This window comes from Gymnogyps californianus, chromosome 1 (genome assembly GCF_018139145.2).
Source record: "Gymnogyps californianus isolate 813 chromosome 1, ASM1813914v2, whole genome shotgun sequence".
In the NCBI taxonomy this organism is placed as follows: domain Eukaryota; kingdom Metazoa; phylum Chordata; class Aves; order Accipitriformes; family Cathartidae; genus Gymnogyps; species Gymnogyps californianus.
Window position 1 is genome coordinate 3,712,492 of NC_059471.1, and position 13,362 is coordinate 3,725,853.

Below are 13,362 nucleotides of genomic sequence, written 5' to 3' on the forward strand. Positions count from 1 at the left end.
GGATGGGATCCAAGGAAACATCCCAAAGGAGATTTGGGCAAGTCGTGTCATCGCTGGCCCTCAGAATTAAAGCTCCCGAACCTCCTCCGTGAAAATGTTGCCCACGGCTGTGAGCCCCAGGCAGGAATCCGCTGCACCAGATTTCTGAGCAACCCTGGATGCAAAAACTGCTTATTTTACTTATTTTTTGCATGGTTTTGGGCTTTAATATCTGAATCCTATTAGAGACATAACTTCCTTGGAAGGGGGAGAGGGGGCAGGCCAGCACAACAAAAGCGGTTTGTGCGGCTGTATTTTGTAACCTCCGATGCACCCTGGACTTTCAGAGAGGCAAAATCCCACCATAAAGTTTCTCGGGCTAGGGAGCTGCACAATCTCACGCAGCTCCTCCTGCTCCTAAAAAGCTCTTCGTTGCATGAGAGGCTAAAGAAACATCCCCTCCAGCCCCGGAGGGCTCTCTGAAACACCACTGGTGCAGTTTTTTCATCCCTGTGGTCTCTCACATTGGGATTTTTCTTGTTGGATGAAAAGACGGATCAGAGGATCCCTCAAAAGCAAAATCAGCAAACTGCCCTTGCAAACAGAGAGGGGAAGAACAGGGCAGAAATGATGGCCCAGCAGTTTTTGGGCAGCTTACATTACAAAGAGAAACTTTTAGTTAGAAGATGAGCTGCAGAGATGACAGCCTGGTTCACTCTGAAACCTAATGATGAGCAGAAGGCATATAAGAGTTCCACTTTAAAAGCAGTATTGCTAATCCTTACTTAGCACTAGGTCCTAAAATATCACCATCTCCCTTTGGAATTGGAATATTAAATAAATGAGGGAACCGTAAGGTATGAAGGTAGAAGCAGCTGTTTTTATTGCTGATCTTCTTCCAGCTAACGCTCAGCTGGCTGGGTAAAGGGGCATGGGATTGTGTGTGAGCTTCTAGAAAGATTGCTTGCTTTATGGTCTGATTCCTGGAAAACTGATAAATAGGGCAGGAAAGGGTGAGATTAAGAAGCCTGATGGCACTGATGAGATGTAGGGAGCAGCAACAGCAGCTTTTCCAGGTACCTTGCAGTTTTAAGCTCCTGAGTTGATCCACTGCATTTTTCTCCTTATATATTTGTGGCCGTGTTGAGCCCAGCTTCATCACGGGGCCTTGCTAAGGTCCTGAAGATCCATGCCCAAGGGAGGCATGGCATGGGGGTGGCCCGACAGGTTTGAGGGGTAGTGGAGAGCCCAGAGAGCCCGAGAGCTTTGCTCTGCCTTTGAAGCCAGCAGCAAGGTCAGCGCTCCCCAAAATACCTTCTGAAGGGGCTTCACCATCATCCTTGCCCGGGCTGCCTTTCTTCCAGCTGCTGCATCCTCATGGCATGGATGGACTCCACGGGGTACGTGGGGGATAAGGGGATAGGCTTGAGCAACATCATCAGCGCAAAAAAGCTCCCTGCAGTGGAGGGAAGAGCCCTGAAAAATGAAAAAGGTCATTTAAAACACCACCATAGCCCCACCTCCTAACAAGCAAAGAAAACCCCAAATACCCCTGTTCTCTGCCCTGAAATAATGCCATGTTTTTGCTTTCTTCTGGGTATAGAGATGCAAAGCCTTCAGCGTCACGGTTTGCTCTGCAAACACCTGGCAAAGGACTCACCGGCCAGGCAGAGGCTGCTCTGGTTTCAGTATCTTCAGCTCAGAGTTCACCAGCTTATCTCAACCGTAAAATCCTCGCCCGGTGTCCCGATCAGTGTCCTAGCCCCGCCGGCAGCTGGCAATGAAGGCAAGTGAGGATCTGCTGGAGCCCTGCCACCGGCGAGCCCAGCCTTGGAGTTTATGAGCCCATAAAGGAAATGCCTGCAAGGGAGTGGTGCCGTACAAACCCGCCCCGAGGATATCAGCGGGGCAAGTCAGCCTTGAACCCCGGTGAGCTTTGCCTCTATTTGTGTCAGGGGAAGATAAAACCAGGGGGAAAATGGCACAAACAGGGAGCGGGGACGGTCTCCCTGCCCAGCTGCCGGCCACAACATGGAGTATTTTGTTGGGAAATACATACGTTCATGTCCTCCCACCCTAAGCCCTACCCAGCTTGGGACATTTGCCCTCTTGCAACGCCCTGCCTTGGCAGCACGAAGGGGCCGGTGTGTGTCCCCCTCCCTGGGCTGTCCTTGGGTGTCCCCCCGCCACCGCACGCTTGCACAACGAGCGGCTGCAGAGCCTTGAGAGCAGGTGACTCATGCAGGTAACGACATCCCCGCAAGATTAATTACAGAAACGGCACCATTTATGGCGTTGGCGTTTCCAGGAATGATAAGGGAGGTGGGGGGAGAAGGAGGAGGTGACCCGAACTGATCCAAACTTCAGCCCTCGCTGTCCCGGGGGACGGCAGTGTGCTGGCACAGACCCCGTGGCCACGGGCGAGCAGCGTCTGCCTTTTGCAGCGAGCGGTATCCCACCGAAAAGCAGAAGCATCAGTTGGTGGAGGCACAGAGGATGGGCTGGGGGGAGAAAGGGACCTTGGGTGGCTCCAAGCCCCATCATACGAGAGCAGAGATGCTGTCAGACCTGCGACGCGTGGCATGTCCAAGGATAAAGACGCTGACAGCCAGCTTCACGCTGAGCCCCGGGGAGGAGGCTGCAGTGAGGTCTCTCTCCTCATCTCCCAGCCTGAACCCTTTGACACTCGGCTCTGAAACATCAAAAATCAGGGAGAGCATTAGCCTCCCCAAAGCGTTGGTGCGGGGAAACTCAGGTTAAGCAGAGGCACCGTGCAAATGGGGAGCAGCAGCTTTTGCAGCACGTTGGCAAGCCTCCAGGGAAGCCAGGACCTGACCCTGCTCCTGCATCCTGGGATATCTCCTTCACCGTCATTTCTCAGGCTGCTTGGATTGATCAGAGTTATTTTTAAGCCCGCTCGCTCCCAAGAAATGCTGCTGTTCCTTCCCGAGTGACAGCAGCGGCTGTGAATAATGGTGCAAAGCCCGTCGAGATGTGCCAAAGACCTGGCAGTTTCTTCTGGAGTGTGCGACCCACCAGCTGCAAAACTTACCCCAAGTGTCAGAATTTAAACTCAGAAAATCAACTCAGGCAGGCAAAATTGCCAGGCAACTCCTCTTGAGTCCTGGGACTCGGAGCGGGGCTCTGAGCATTGTTTCTGAGTGAGCCGCATCCCTCGGGCACGCAGCGGGAAGGGACCAGACGGATTCACCGTGCAGCCCAACCGTGGGGAACCAGCCCCCCAGCACAAATACAAGCCATGTTGTGTGGATGGAGGGCAGCCACAGGAGATTTCACATCACCCTTCAAAGCAGCCGGCAGCAACAAACTCTCTGCCTCTCGCAGCCGTTGCTGCAGCAACTCCACCGCCCGCTCTCCCACGGCGGGGCTGGCTGCTGCTGGCGCCGCGGACCGGCTGATACAGCGTCATGAAAAGAGGGCGAGAGACGGTCCTCGTCCTTCTTCTATATTTTATGGCTGTCCTTTATGCAACAGCGTCATTTTGTTCTTTCCTAGCAGAAATCAGGGGGTTGCAATGCAGCCGGGAGGATGCAACTTGAGTTACCCTGAAGGGCCAAGGGAGTCTCAGAGGGGAAAAGCAGATGCAAGGACCGGTGAGGAAGAAGAGGGTCCGATAAACCATCCCTTGGCCAAATGTTTCTGTGCCCAAGCAATGTAATGTGGCAAACGGTGCGGGGGGACTGTGATGGATGTCAGGGGTGAAGCACATCGGGGTTTTGTTTCGTGAGGGCACAGGCAGCTGCTCTGTGCTGCCTCCTCCTGCCTTACCCTCCTCTTTGGTGGGTGAATCTGGAGAACTGCGTTAGCTCCTTCCCTGATGGTCTCCCCCCGGCTGGTGGGGACACTCTGCTGCTTCTCAGCGGGGATGTCACAGCGAGGTTCCCCCTTTCCCAGAGTTATAAACCTCACAGGTCACCCTACAGGGATCCACGCAGTGTGTGATGGTCCTGAGCCCCAATGAGTTTTGTGAGGGCTCAGATTTGATGCTCTGTTTTGGGTCAGCAAAAGTGTTTCCCACCACTCAGGCTCTTAAACCCATGCTGCGCCCCATCTCTCCCAGCCCAGGCCACGATGCTTGGTCACCATGGGGGCTCTCGGGTGGCACTTGTCATCACCGGGATGAGCCCAGAGACCTCACCAGCCACTTCTCATGCTTCACACGGTGGGTGGCCCAGGTGAGCAGAGCCAGGCTGGTCAGAGGGAGCCGCCAGCGATGAGACGTCCCTTCCCCAGCACGCCAACACAGGAGGTGGCATTGCCTAAAGCCCTCACACCCGCCTGGGCGCACCCAGCCCACCCTCCCCGGCGCAAGGGGAAAGCAGAGATGGACGGTGCCCGGTGTGGGGACACCACCATCTCTCTCTGCCCTAGCATCACCACTGACCTTGTGCTTGCCCTCTCTGGGCTGGGACCTGCCTGCTGGCTTCTTCATGGTGGCAAAGGAGATGGGACAACTTATAGCATCCCTGGGTTGGACCATTCCCAAAGCCTGGGGTGCCTACAAAAAGACCAAAAGACCTTGGGTGAGAAGTGGGGTTAGATCCTAACATTTTTGGGAAACAGGGAATAGAAGAAAGTGGCAGGTGCTTCCCACCTAGGGGACCACTATCCATGCAGCCATGAGGTCCTGGGGAACCAGTTTGCCCCCCAGCTCACTGCCCTCCTGCACCAGTCCAGCCCCCAGGAGCAGCCTTTGAGCATTTCAGGTCACCACCAGTGAGAAACCAGAGGGCTGTTACTTGCCCACTGCCCTTCACGGCATGATCCAGGAGTGCTCGAGTCCTGGACACCTTGCCAGCTGCACACGTGGCCAGTGGGAACCTAACCTTGACTGTGAGCAGAGCTGCTAGCCCCAAATTTAAGCAGGCTAGGGGGGTTTGGGGTACAAGGTGTGAGATGAGGGATGGGTCCTGGTTCACTTCACCCATGGCTGCATTCGGAGCGGATGAGCCTCCGCTCAGCAGTGCCTCGCAGCCTCTCTTAAACCCACCAGCTCCTATGTCAGCACGGACCTGGCCCACCAGAAAGCCCCACCAGACCCGGGTGAAGCATGGGGGTGTCTGCAAACACCCACCCTGTTGATGTACACAGAGGACCCAGCATCAGGGACCTGTGCTGTGATGGGAGCTGAGGGCCTCTCCTCGATGGCTCACACATTACCGTTGGCCTGGAAGGGACACGTTTCCCTTAGGAGGCTGCCGCAACCACCTAAGTGTAAATAATAACTTAAAAATGAGACAGGAGCAAAGCTGGAGATGGGGTGATCGCAGGGGAATGGACATATCGGGACACCAGATCCCACGTCACGACCATCTCCGTATCCCTGCTGGTGCGTGCCGGCTGCCTTCAGCATGCAGCCTCCAAAAGAAACATAAAAAGCTCCTTTTTACATTGCTCATGGAAACCGAGCAACAGAAAAGGAAACGAATCCCCAGTGCAGCTGCCGGGAGAGGGCATTAGAGCCCCAGGAATGGGCAAGGACCTGCCAGGAAAGCCCGGCAAGCTCCCTGCTCACCGTGTTCAAGTTACAGATCCTCCCAAAAGATCCTCCCAAAAGATGAGCTTGGGAACCGAAACTTGGAAGTCTTTTGGGTGCTGCTAAAAATAAGGGACTCAGTAAAAGCATCATCTGTTGCTCCTACTGCTAATTCCCCATTTCACTCCCAAATAAACTAATATCCTGCAGTAACACACAGAGTAACTCTTCCCACTAGGATTTAGCTGCCAGTTTGCCGTGTCTGGCTCATCTCCTTTGCCGTGGGTCTGCCTTCCCACACGCAGCTGAGTGGGTCCTTCCTTTTCTCTATTTAAAAGGTGCAACCACAAACCTGCTTGCACACACACGAGCAGCCGAGGAGAACACTGCTGAACATCATATTCTGCTGGTTTGCACCCCAGAAATGCACCCACAATGGACAGGCACCAAGGTTTGAAAGGGTGACCCGTGCCCGGGCCAACTTCTTTAGGGGCTTCCTAAGTAGAGATACATTGAGACCTCAGTTTTGTACAGATGTTTGGTTAAAGGCTGAAATCTTCAGAATTATTTATCTGACTCCAAAACTGATTCAGCTATCAAAAAAACCTCCACTAATTTTTTACTTTTAAATTTGAATTCACCTTTGAGGAAAGCTCCCTAGGGCTCTGAAGAGCCTTCAGATGAGTTATACTTCACCGAAATCAACATCAACCATTTCTTAAAGCCTCGAAATCATTCATTGTCCAACATCTCCCACCCCCAGCAACTGCTGGGCAATTCAACCAAGTTCACCTCAAGGGAAGAGGCCTCCAAGACAGAAAGTTCCCCCCAGAAATCATGGAAAATGGCAGCTAGTTAAAAATAGACTGTGCATCCTCCACGGGGCAGGAGGTAGAGCCACCAAACACCAACCCAGTAGCATTTTTAGGGGCACTTTTGGGGGGTAAGTTAGCAGGAGCGTAAGTTTGCTTCATACCCTGAAGCTTTGTGAAGCTTCAGAGGAGAAGGTGGTGGCGGCCCAGTTAGATTTCCTTTCTTTAATGGGACAAGGACATCCAACGTGGGATGATACCATATCACGGCTAAGAGAATCACCCCCAATGCCAGCCAGCTGGGCTGCAATGTTCCTCTTGCTCAAGTGATGGGGCCCCTCATCTTCACAGAAAAAAACAGAGAAACATGTCTTTCCTCTGGCTTTCCTGAAAAAGAGCTGGTGGAAAGCAGTCTTCAGCTAGAGCATCTGTTCTGGGCAGAGGGGATTTTATGAAGTAACATCAATTGCCTTATTCTAGTTGGTTATGTTAAGTCCCCCGTGCAAGGTGTTCCCTTTTCTTCCAGCGCCCTCTCTCAAATCTGGCTGAGCATCCAGCTGAGTCACGAGAGCTTGGCAGAGCTTCCCAGTGCCGCTTACCTCCAAGTTTCTCAGAGGCTGAGCTCAGAAAGTCCTCTCAGCACTGGGTTGGGTTTCTCGGACTTCAGAGTAAAACATCCAGGCCAGATGTTTTACAAAGCAGGGGGTGAACTGCAGAAGGAGGGTTCTGGCGGCACACGTGTCCTCCACAAATCATGATGTTCCTGCTCCCCCCCGCAACGAGGCCCTTGTGTAAACAAGTACGTACGATGATAAACTTCTGCTCTTGTCATCAGCCTCATCCTACTGATCCTACAAGAGAGAGCGATGCCGGGGAAGGTGGTTGTAGGTTCCTATCCCAAACTCTCCCCTGATTTCCTCCTCCGTACCAGGAGCCTCAGACACCAAGCTCTACGTGGGGAGAAAACAAGCATCCAAGAGGCAACAATTTCCCTCGCCGGTCACCTCCTCCTCAAGCCGTGGTCTAGATCCTGCTTCCAGACTGATGTTTGTCAGAGCATTAACTACATCTGAGCGGTAAAAATCACACTTGCTGCAACAGCTTTTAGCGTAGTCACTTTGCTTGATCAAATAAAATCTGATTAATCTAAGACAGATCACAGAAACACAACCCCTCCTTTAAGCACCCCTGCTCAGTTCTACTGTCACTGCAAGGGTCATTGAAACAGCCCGTGAAGGAGAACCAATTCATTCATTCAGGTTTTATTTAAGGTTTCAGTTTTATTTTTAAAACGGCTGAGCTGACCTCGCGCATTAAACAAACCCGGCACTACAGGAGGGTTGCGCCAAGGCAGTAAGAAGAGAAACACCATTATCTGGCTGATTTTAAAATGGCAACAGCCCCTATATTTCCAGGTGGGACACGACACAAAGACATCTGCCAACAGATGAAAGCTGCAGTCAGAAATCAGTAGGTGCAGAGCAAAAAGTCTTCTTTACAAACACGAGGCCAAAGCCCGGCGGCTGCTGACACGATCTCAAAGCAGTGCTGATCGCGAAAAGGTGCCGTACCAACGCTGCAAGGCAACAGGGAGCGAGCCGCTTGTCATCCACAGAAGCCTGCGTTAAATTTGCTTCTGCCGTTTCACATACCCGTGAAATCTGGCCTCTCTCTTCAGTTCCTTGGCACACCAAGGCCATCTCCTCCGCTCTAGCTCCCACTTTCCGTTTTCAGCTGAATTTTGTCATTTTTGCGAACCTCCTGGATTAGCTCCAGCTCTCTTAGCACGGGCTGGGACTCAAAGCCATATTGCTGCTCCAGTCTCCACTCCCAGAATCTTTTCCTTTCCCAGGCTCCTTTCTGCTCTCCTCCTTCAGAGATGCTGCTGCCTTGAGATGCAGCAGGCTGCTGTGGCACTCCCTGAATTTCCTCAGTAATCGTGTAATTGAAGTTTTAACCTTTGCTTCATCCTACCCCAGCACCCCTTGGACCAACTCCATCTTCTTCTCTAGCTCTTCCCACCACTTCTCTGCAGGCATCCATTTTGGCAGCGAGTTTCTGTCCCGCTCCCATCCGCATTGCAGTTTCGTTACCATCGGCTATTCTCTGTCAAAGTTGGCAGCGGCTTCTCTAAGATCCCATCTTTGACATCGTGAGCTGTCATTAGCAACAAACGATGAGATCCTAGAGCATTAATTATCCATACGCTTGATCCAGTTGGGCTTACGACCCCAAAATACATCTACAGGCTATTACTGTTGAAATACGAAGCCATTAAAAAGTCCCGTTATTTTATGGTGGGAAGATGAATGGAGAAACAGACTTCACCTTTAATAATTTAACGTTGAACAACGTCATCCACTGCACAAATGGATTACGCAAGCTCTTAATTAGTAATGAGGTTCAAACAAATATTACTCTTGGACTTTGGTCTGGACCAATTTTACTGTCAGCCAAGGATGGTAGGCTTCAAGGAAGCAAGTACCTACTTACAGGCCATTGCAATCCGTTCTTGCGCAGTACTGTGCTGCAAACGTGCCCTACTTACACCAACCTGCAGCATTTCGAGAGACAGATGGATTAGGATACTAACAGAGATCTCGGCTAAGAAGCGACAGCCTTTTACACACCTCGCATTTCCGACCAGGCAACGTTTTTTGGCACTTTTTCAAAACCAGGCCCCTGAAAAGGGGCATCAAGTCGGAAACAAAACACTGCGGCAACCCCAGTGGCTTTGCAAAATAGTGGCTTTGCAAAATAGTGGCTTTTGTGTCGATGTGGTGTTTACCCCCCAAGCCTCTTCTCAAGCCCTTACCGGATCGTTTAAGTGAAGTAAGTGTCTCCATGGAAACCTCCTTTCTCAAGGAGCCTCCTTGCTGGAGAAAACCGTGCACCCCTTTTGTTTAAAAGGGGAACGCAGTTTGGTAGGAGCATAATGCCTGTCTAGAGAAGCGCCCGTAACGACTTATCAGTCAGATTTATGTTCTTTAAAAACAAGTCCATTCAATTAAGACATTTTAGGGATGGTTAAAGGTGTGCTATCGTTGCTGCAACTAAACTAGCAAGTTCTGCCGTCCCCTCCATCCCTGCCCTGGCTCTATACTCTCAGCATCACAAACTTGCTTTCTTCAAGGCACACGGGGTCTGCGTACCCCTCTCACACACTAACTCTTGGCCCCGGTGAACTCCAAATCAATCATTTGTTTAAAGAAAACCTAGAGGTAAAGTAATACAAATCAATGCCCATTCTTGAAATATAGGAAGTGTCTTGTCAAAGCTACTAGTTGCTTCTTAAATAAGACAATCTCCTGTGTTTTGGAAAAGATGAGTTTTAGCCTCTCCCTCCACCAAGCCCTTTGTAAGCTGTAGCATGTTACGTAATTTCTGGTATAGGATTGCTTGAGATCCCTCAAAAAGGAAGCCAATTTTCTGAAAGGATACTCAAACAGTCTCTCATCTGATATAGAAGAGAGACTTCAATATTAATAGGCAAATAAATAATTAAGGGCTGTGATCAAAAATGGTTTCAACTCAGGCGAATCAGTTCATAGAGTATGTAAAAAAAAAAAAAAAAAAAAAGCAAAGCCACCAAAGAAGTTCTCTAGTTGGAGTCGCTTTCAAATCACAAGAGTCAAGATGTTCTCAGAAAAAAAAGCCCCCAAGATTCATTTTTAAGTCAGAGAGTCACTATTTAAGAGCTCTTTAGACAGGAAGGTGCTGTAATTGGCTCCACAAAAGCTAACACAGGTGCTGACAGCGGGGGATGCTTGATGCTGGGTGATGCACCGATGAAGAGCGAGTGGAGGAAAGGATGTATCTCAGAACAACAACAACAAAATCCCATTCTCCTAAGCTTAAGGCAGTTACAAAATTTTTTAAGATTTTTCTGAAAACATAAAATCATGACATGCCCGTTAGCTTGAAACTAGGTCCAGGCACACCATAGCAGTCGCCTCCTTTTCCCACCCATCACAGGCAGGGGAAAAAAAAAAAAGCCTGGGACAAGATGACACACGTCTATGGTCACAGCCTTGCAGCTTCCCAGCGGAGAACGAAAGGCTTTTGGCAAACCCCCTCTCAAGCAGCTAACAGAAACCAGGCAGGACCAATCCAAAGTGGAAGTCAATGAGACAGAAGCACATCACCAGCGTAAGAGGAGGGATGAACAGTCATTCATGTTGATTCCTTTCCATTATGCAATAGAGAATCCAGAAGAGCAACTTAAACACATACAAATAACCTTTCCTACCTTCTTTGGGGAAATTCAGCAGAAATCCTGCTGCAGAAAAATAAGCTCACGTGCGTGCTCAGACAGGGCATATCTGCATTAAGGTTCTCATCTCAATGGGATGCAGAGGATGGAGTGGGGAAGGGAGTTAAAGAGAAGTCAGAAACATTAAATACATTTGTGGATCGGATTTAATCCTGCGCTGTCAAAAAAAGTCAATTGCCAAAGCTGTAAGACCAGAGCCATATGAGATTTTAGATCAAGTGAGATCTAGCCCCTAATTCCTTTCTTCCCACGTATGCCATCTTGAGTCTTCCAGAGGAAATATAAACACAGTCCTTATCAAAGGGAATTATTCAAGGCTAGTGGCCTTCCATTTCACAATCTCTGCCTAAGCTCCAAGCAGAGGAGCTGATCAATAGATCATATCCCTCTCCAGGCTGGCAGCTTTACTGTTTTGCCCAAGGAATTGATCCTTGGATACAAGCTTTGCGAGGGGAAACTCTTAATATTACAGGGAGATGAAATACATATACAGAAAGGGAGAGAGGCTGCAGATTTTGGCAATGGACTTCAGACTTCAGCCTTGTGTCAAACAGTGACCACCCTCGAGCACAAAGGATGGGAGAAGGCACCACAGAAGCAAAAGACCTCACGAACTCTATCTACACCCGGTAAAACTAGTATAAGAGCTGTCATGGATTGTGGAGCGAAGAGGAAAAATATATTTGAATTAAAACCCAGGTGCAGGGAAGAAAGGGCTGAGCCAGCAGCAGGTCTCAGCAAGAAGCAGGAATGAGTTTCGGTGCAACACAAGTGCTTTGGAGAGAGAGGAGAGGTTACTCCAGAATGGGTTTAAACTCACCCCATAAATGACCAAAGTAGTACAGAGAAAGCAGCTCCCCCAGTTATAATACAGAACTTTATCCATTTTCTCTATGTGTAAAGTTACTCCCTTGAGAGCCACTTGCTATCCCAAAGGGCTACAGAAGAAGGGCTAAGAGACAAGGTTATATTACTTCATCCAACGCATTCAAGCACCCGGTGACGATATGAACAATAATCCCATCTGACAGACTTGTCTGGTGACCGTGAATTCTCCAGTCCTCCCTCAGCACCAAGTTAAGAAACGCAGCAGTCATTTTATTAAAAATCAGTATACAGTTGAACATAAACCCAGTGTTTACAACCAATCCCTCTAGTAGTTCCAGGTCTCCTGTTGTTTTACAGACTATTAGCAACCAAAGGAATCAGTAGCATAAAGAAACGACTAGCATTTCAAAAAATTAACGTCCCCACATCTCCAAGAAAGCAGCATCCACGATCAGTTTGTTTTCCATTGGACTTGCTCTAAGAAAGAAGAGTTTAACATCATTTTGCAGGCAAATCTTATCTTTATAACAGTAATTGCTCTGTTTGCTTTATCATACAGGGCAAGGGTCTCTAAGAAGCCTCACAGCGCTGATAAAATAACCCTAAAAGAGCTCTCTCTCAATTTTTCCTGTGATTTACCTTCTAGAACATCAGAAATGTTTGAGATTTGTTTAACTAGTTGAGTTGAAACTAAAGGGGGAGGGGGGGCCCCCAATTCACACAATTTGGCAAAAAGATCACTCATGAATTAAGTACTCCAACGGCTGCAGGAAGCACACAGGGGCTTTCTCCACGCTCCCTCAAAGCATCCAGCAGTGCTGTAGGAGGGATGCGTATCCACACCCTCATTCCCCTTTCAGTTGTTACAGCTGTTCACATTTCTGCTGCCTGCTTCCTTCCCTCCTCAAGTCATCCAAAGCACAGAGCAGCCTCCGTGGTGTAATAGCAGCTTGCCAGAAGCAGGAAAAGTCCAGCCAGCAAAAGATTTAATTTATTAAGATAAACATGGTCTAAGGCTCCACATTATTTTTAAAAATAAACACAGTAAGAAATATGAAAACAAACTGGCTTCGCTACGTGTAGGTCAGGTTCAGATATTCTCAGAAAGATCTTCTCAACCATACAAAATACTCTTCCCCTCTCACCCCCATCATGAGGAAGGAAAGACAGTTCGCGATGCAAGATCAGCAACGTCCCTGTTGCCTGCCCTTCCACATTCAGCGGACAATACCTCTGCCACCCTTCAGGGCAGATGGAAGTTTTAAGGACACCCCTGTGAAGGAGGAGCAGAAGGGGAGAGGGGCAGGTAATTCAGTCTCTGAAATGAACATCTAGAAGTCTTGACACGACGACTGTGTTGACTCCATCACTTTAATGGTTGTTCTTGGCTGCCTCTTTAGCTGCAATAATCAGAGGAGTGAGACTAGATAGAGGCTTAGCAATTTTCAGGAACTGGTGCTAGGAAGAAGAAAAAAGAAAAAGGGTTAAATTTTTCAGAACATGCCCCACAAGTCTGGTGGCTACTCAAAATATTGGCACCTAGACCCATACGAAGTCTAACAACCTACTCTAATCTCTGAACAGGTGAAACCAAAAGGTCTGTTACCACCACAAACTTTTGGGGCTTGCCTGAAGTGATGAACAGATTTGCACCCAACACATGCTAAATTCTCCAGTGTTTGTACATGTTGAAGGCCAAGCAAAACTCAGCGAATTCCCCTAGGGAATTACAAAGTCTTGCAAAATCTACAGTGAAATTCTGTGTGGAAGGAAGGTGCACTAAAAACAACCTGTGCAGTTCAAACACAAGGCACAGGGCTTCCTGCAGGAATCACCTCTCATTTCTCTCTTCCCTGTTATCACGGGTCTGGCGAAAGCATTGCCTTGGCCTTCTACGAATATTAGAAATTTGCAAAGCAGCTGGAATTTAGGAGAGCAGCACAGAGCCTGCAACACAGAACCATTCAGTCAGT

At 49.2% G+C, this 13,362-nt stretch overlaps 1 protein-coding gene across 1 annotated transcript in view; it reads right to left on the reverse strand.

Moving 5' to 3' along the window:
* Positions 1-11,855: 11,855 nt before the first annotated feature.
* Positions 11,856-13,362, reverse strand: part of PAK1 (p21 (RAC1) activated kinase 1) — a 79,342-nt gene continuing 77,835 nt past the window's right edge. The window contains exon 16 of the mRNA XM_050893074.1: positions 11,856-12,847. Coding sequence (XP_050749031.1) covers positions 12,761-12,847 — 87 coding nt within the window. The 3' untranslated portion in view covers positions 11,856-12,760. The remainder of the gene's footprint in view (positions 12,848-13,362) is intronic.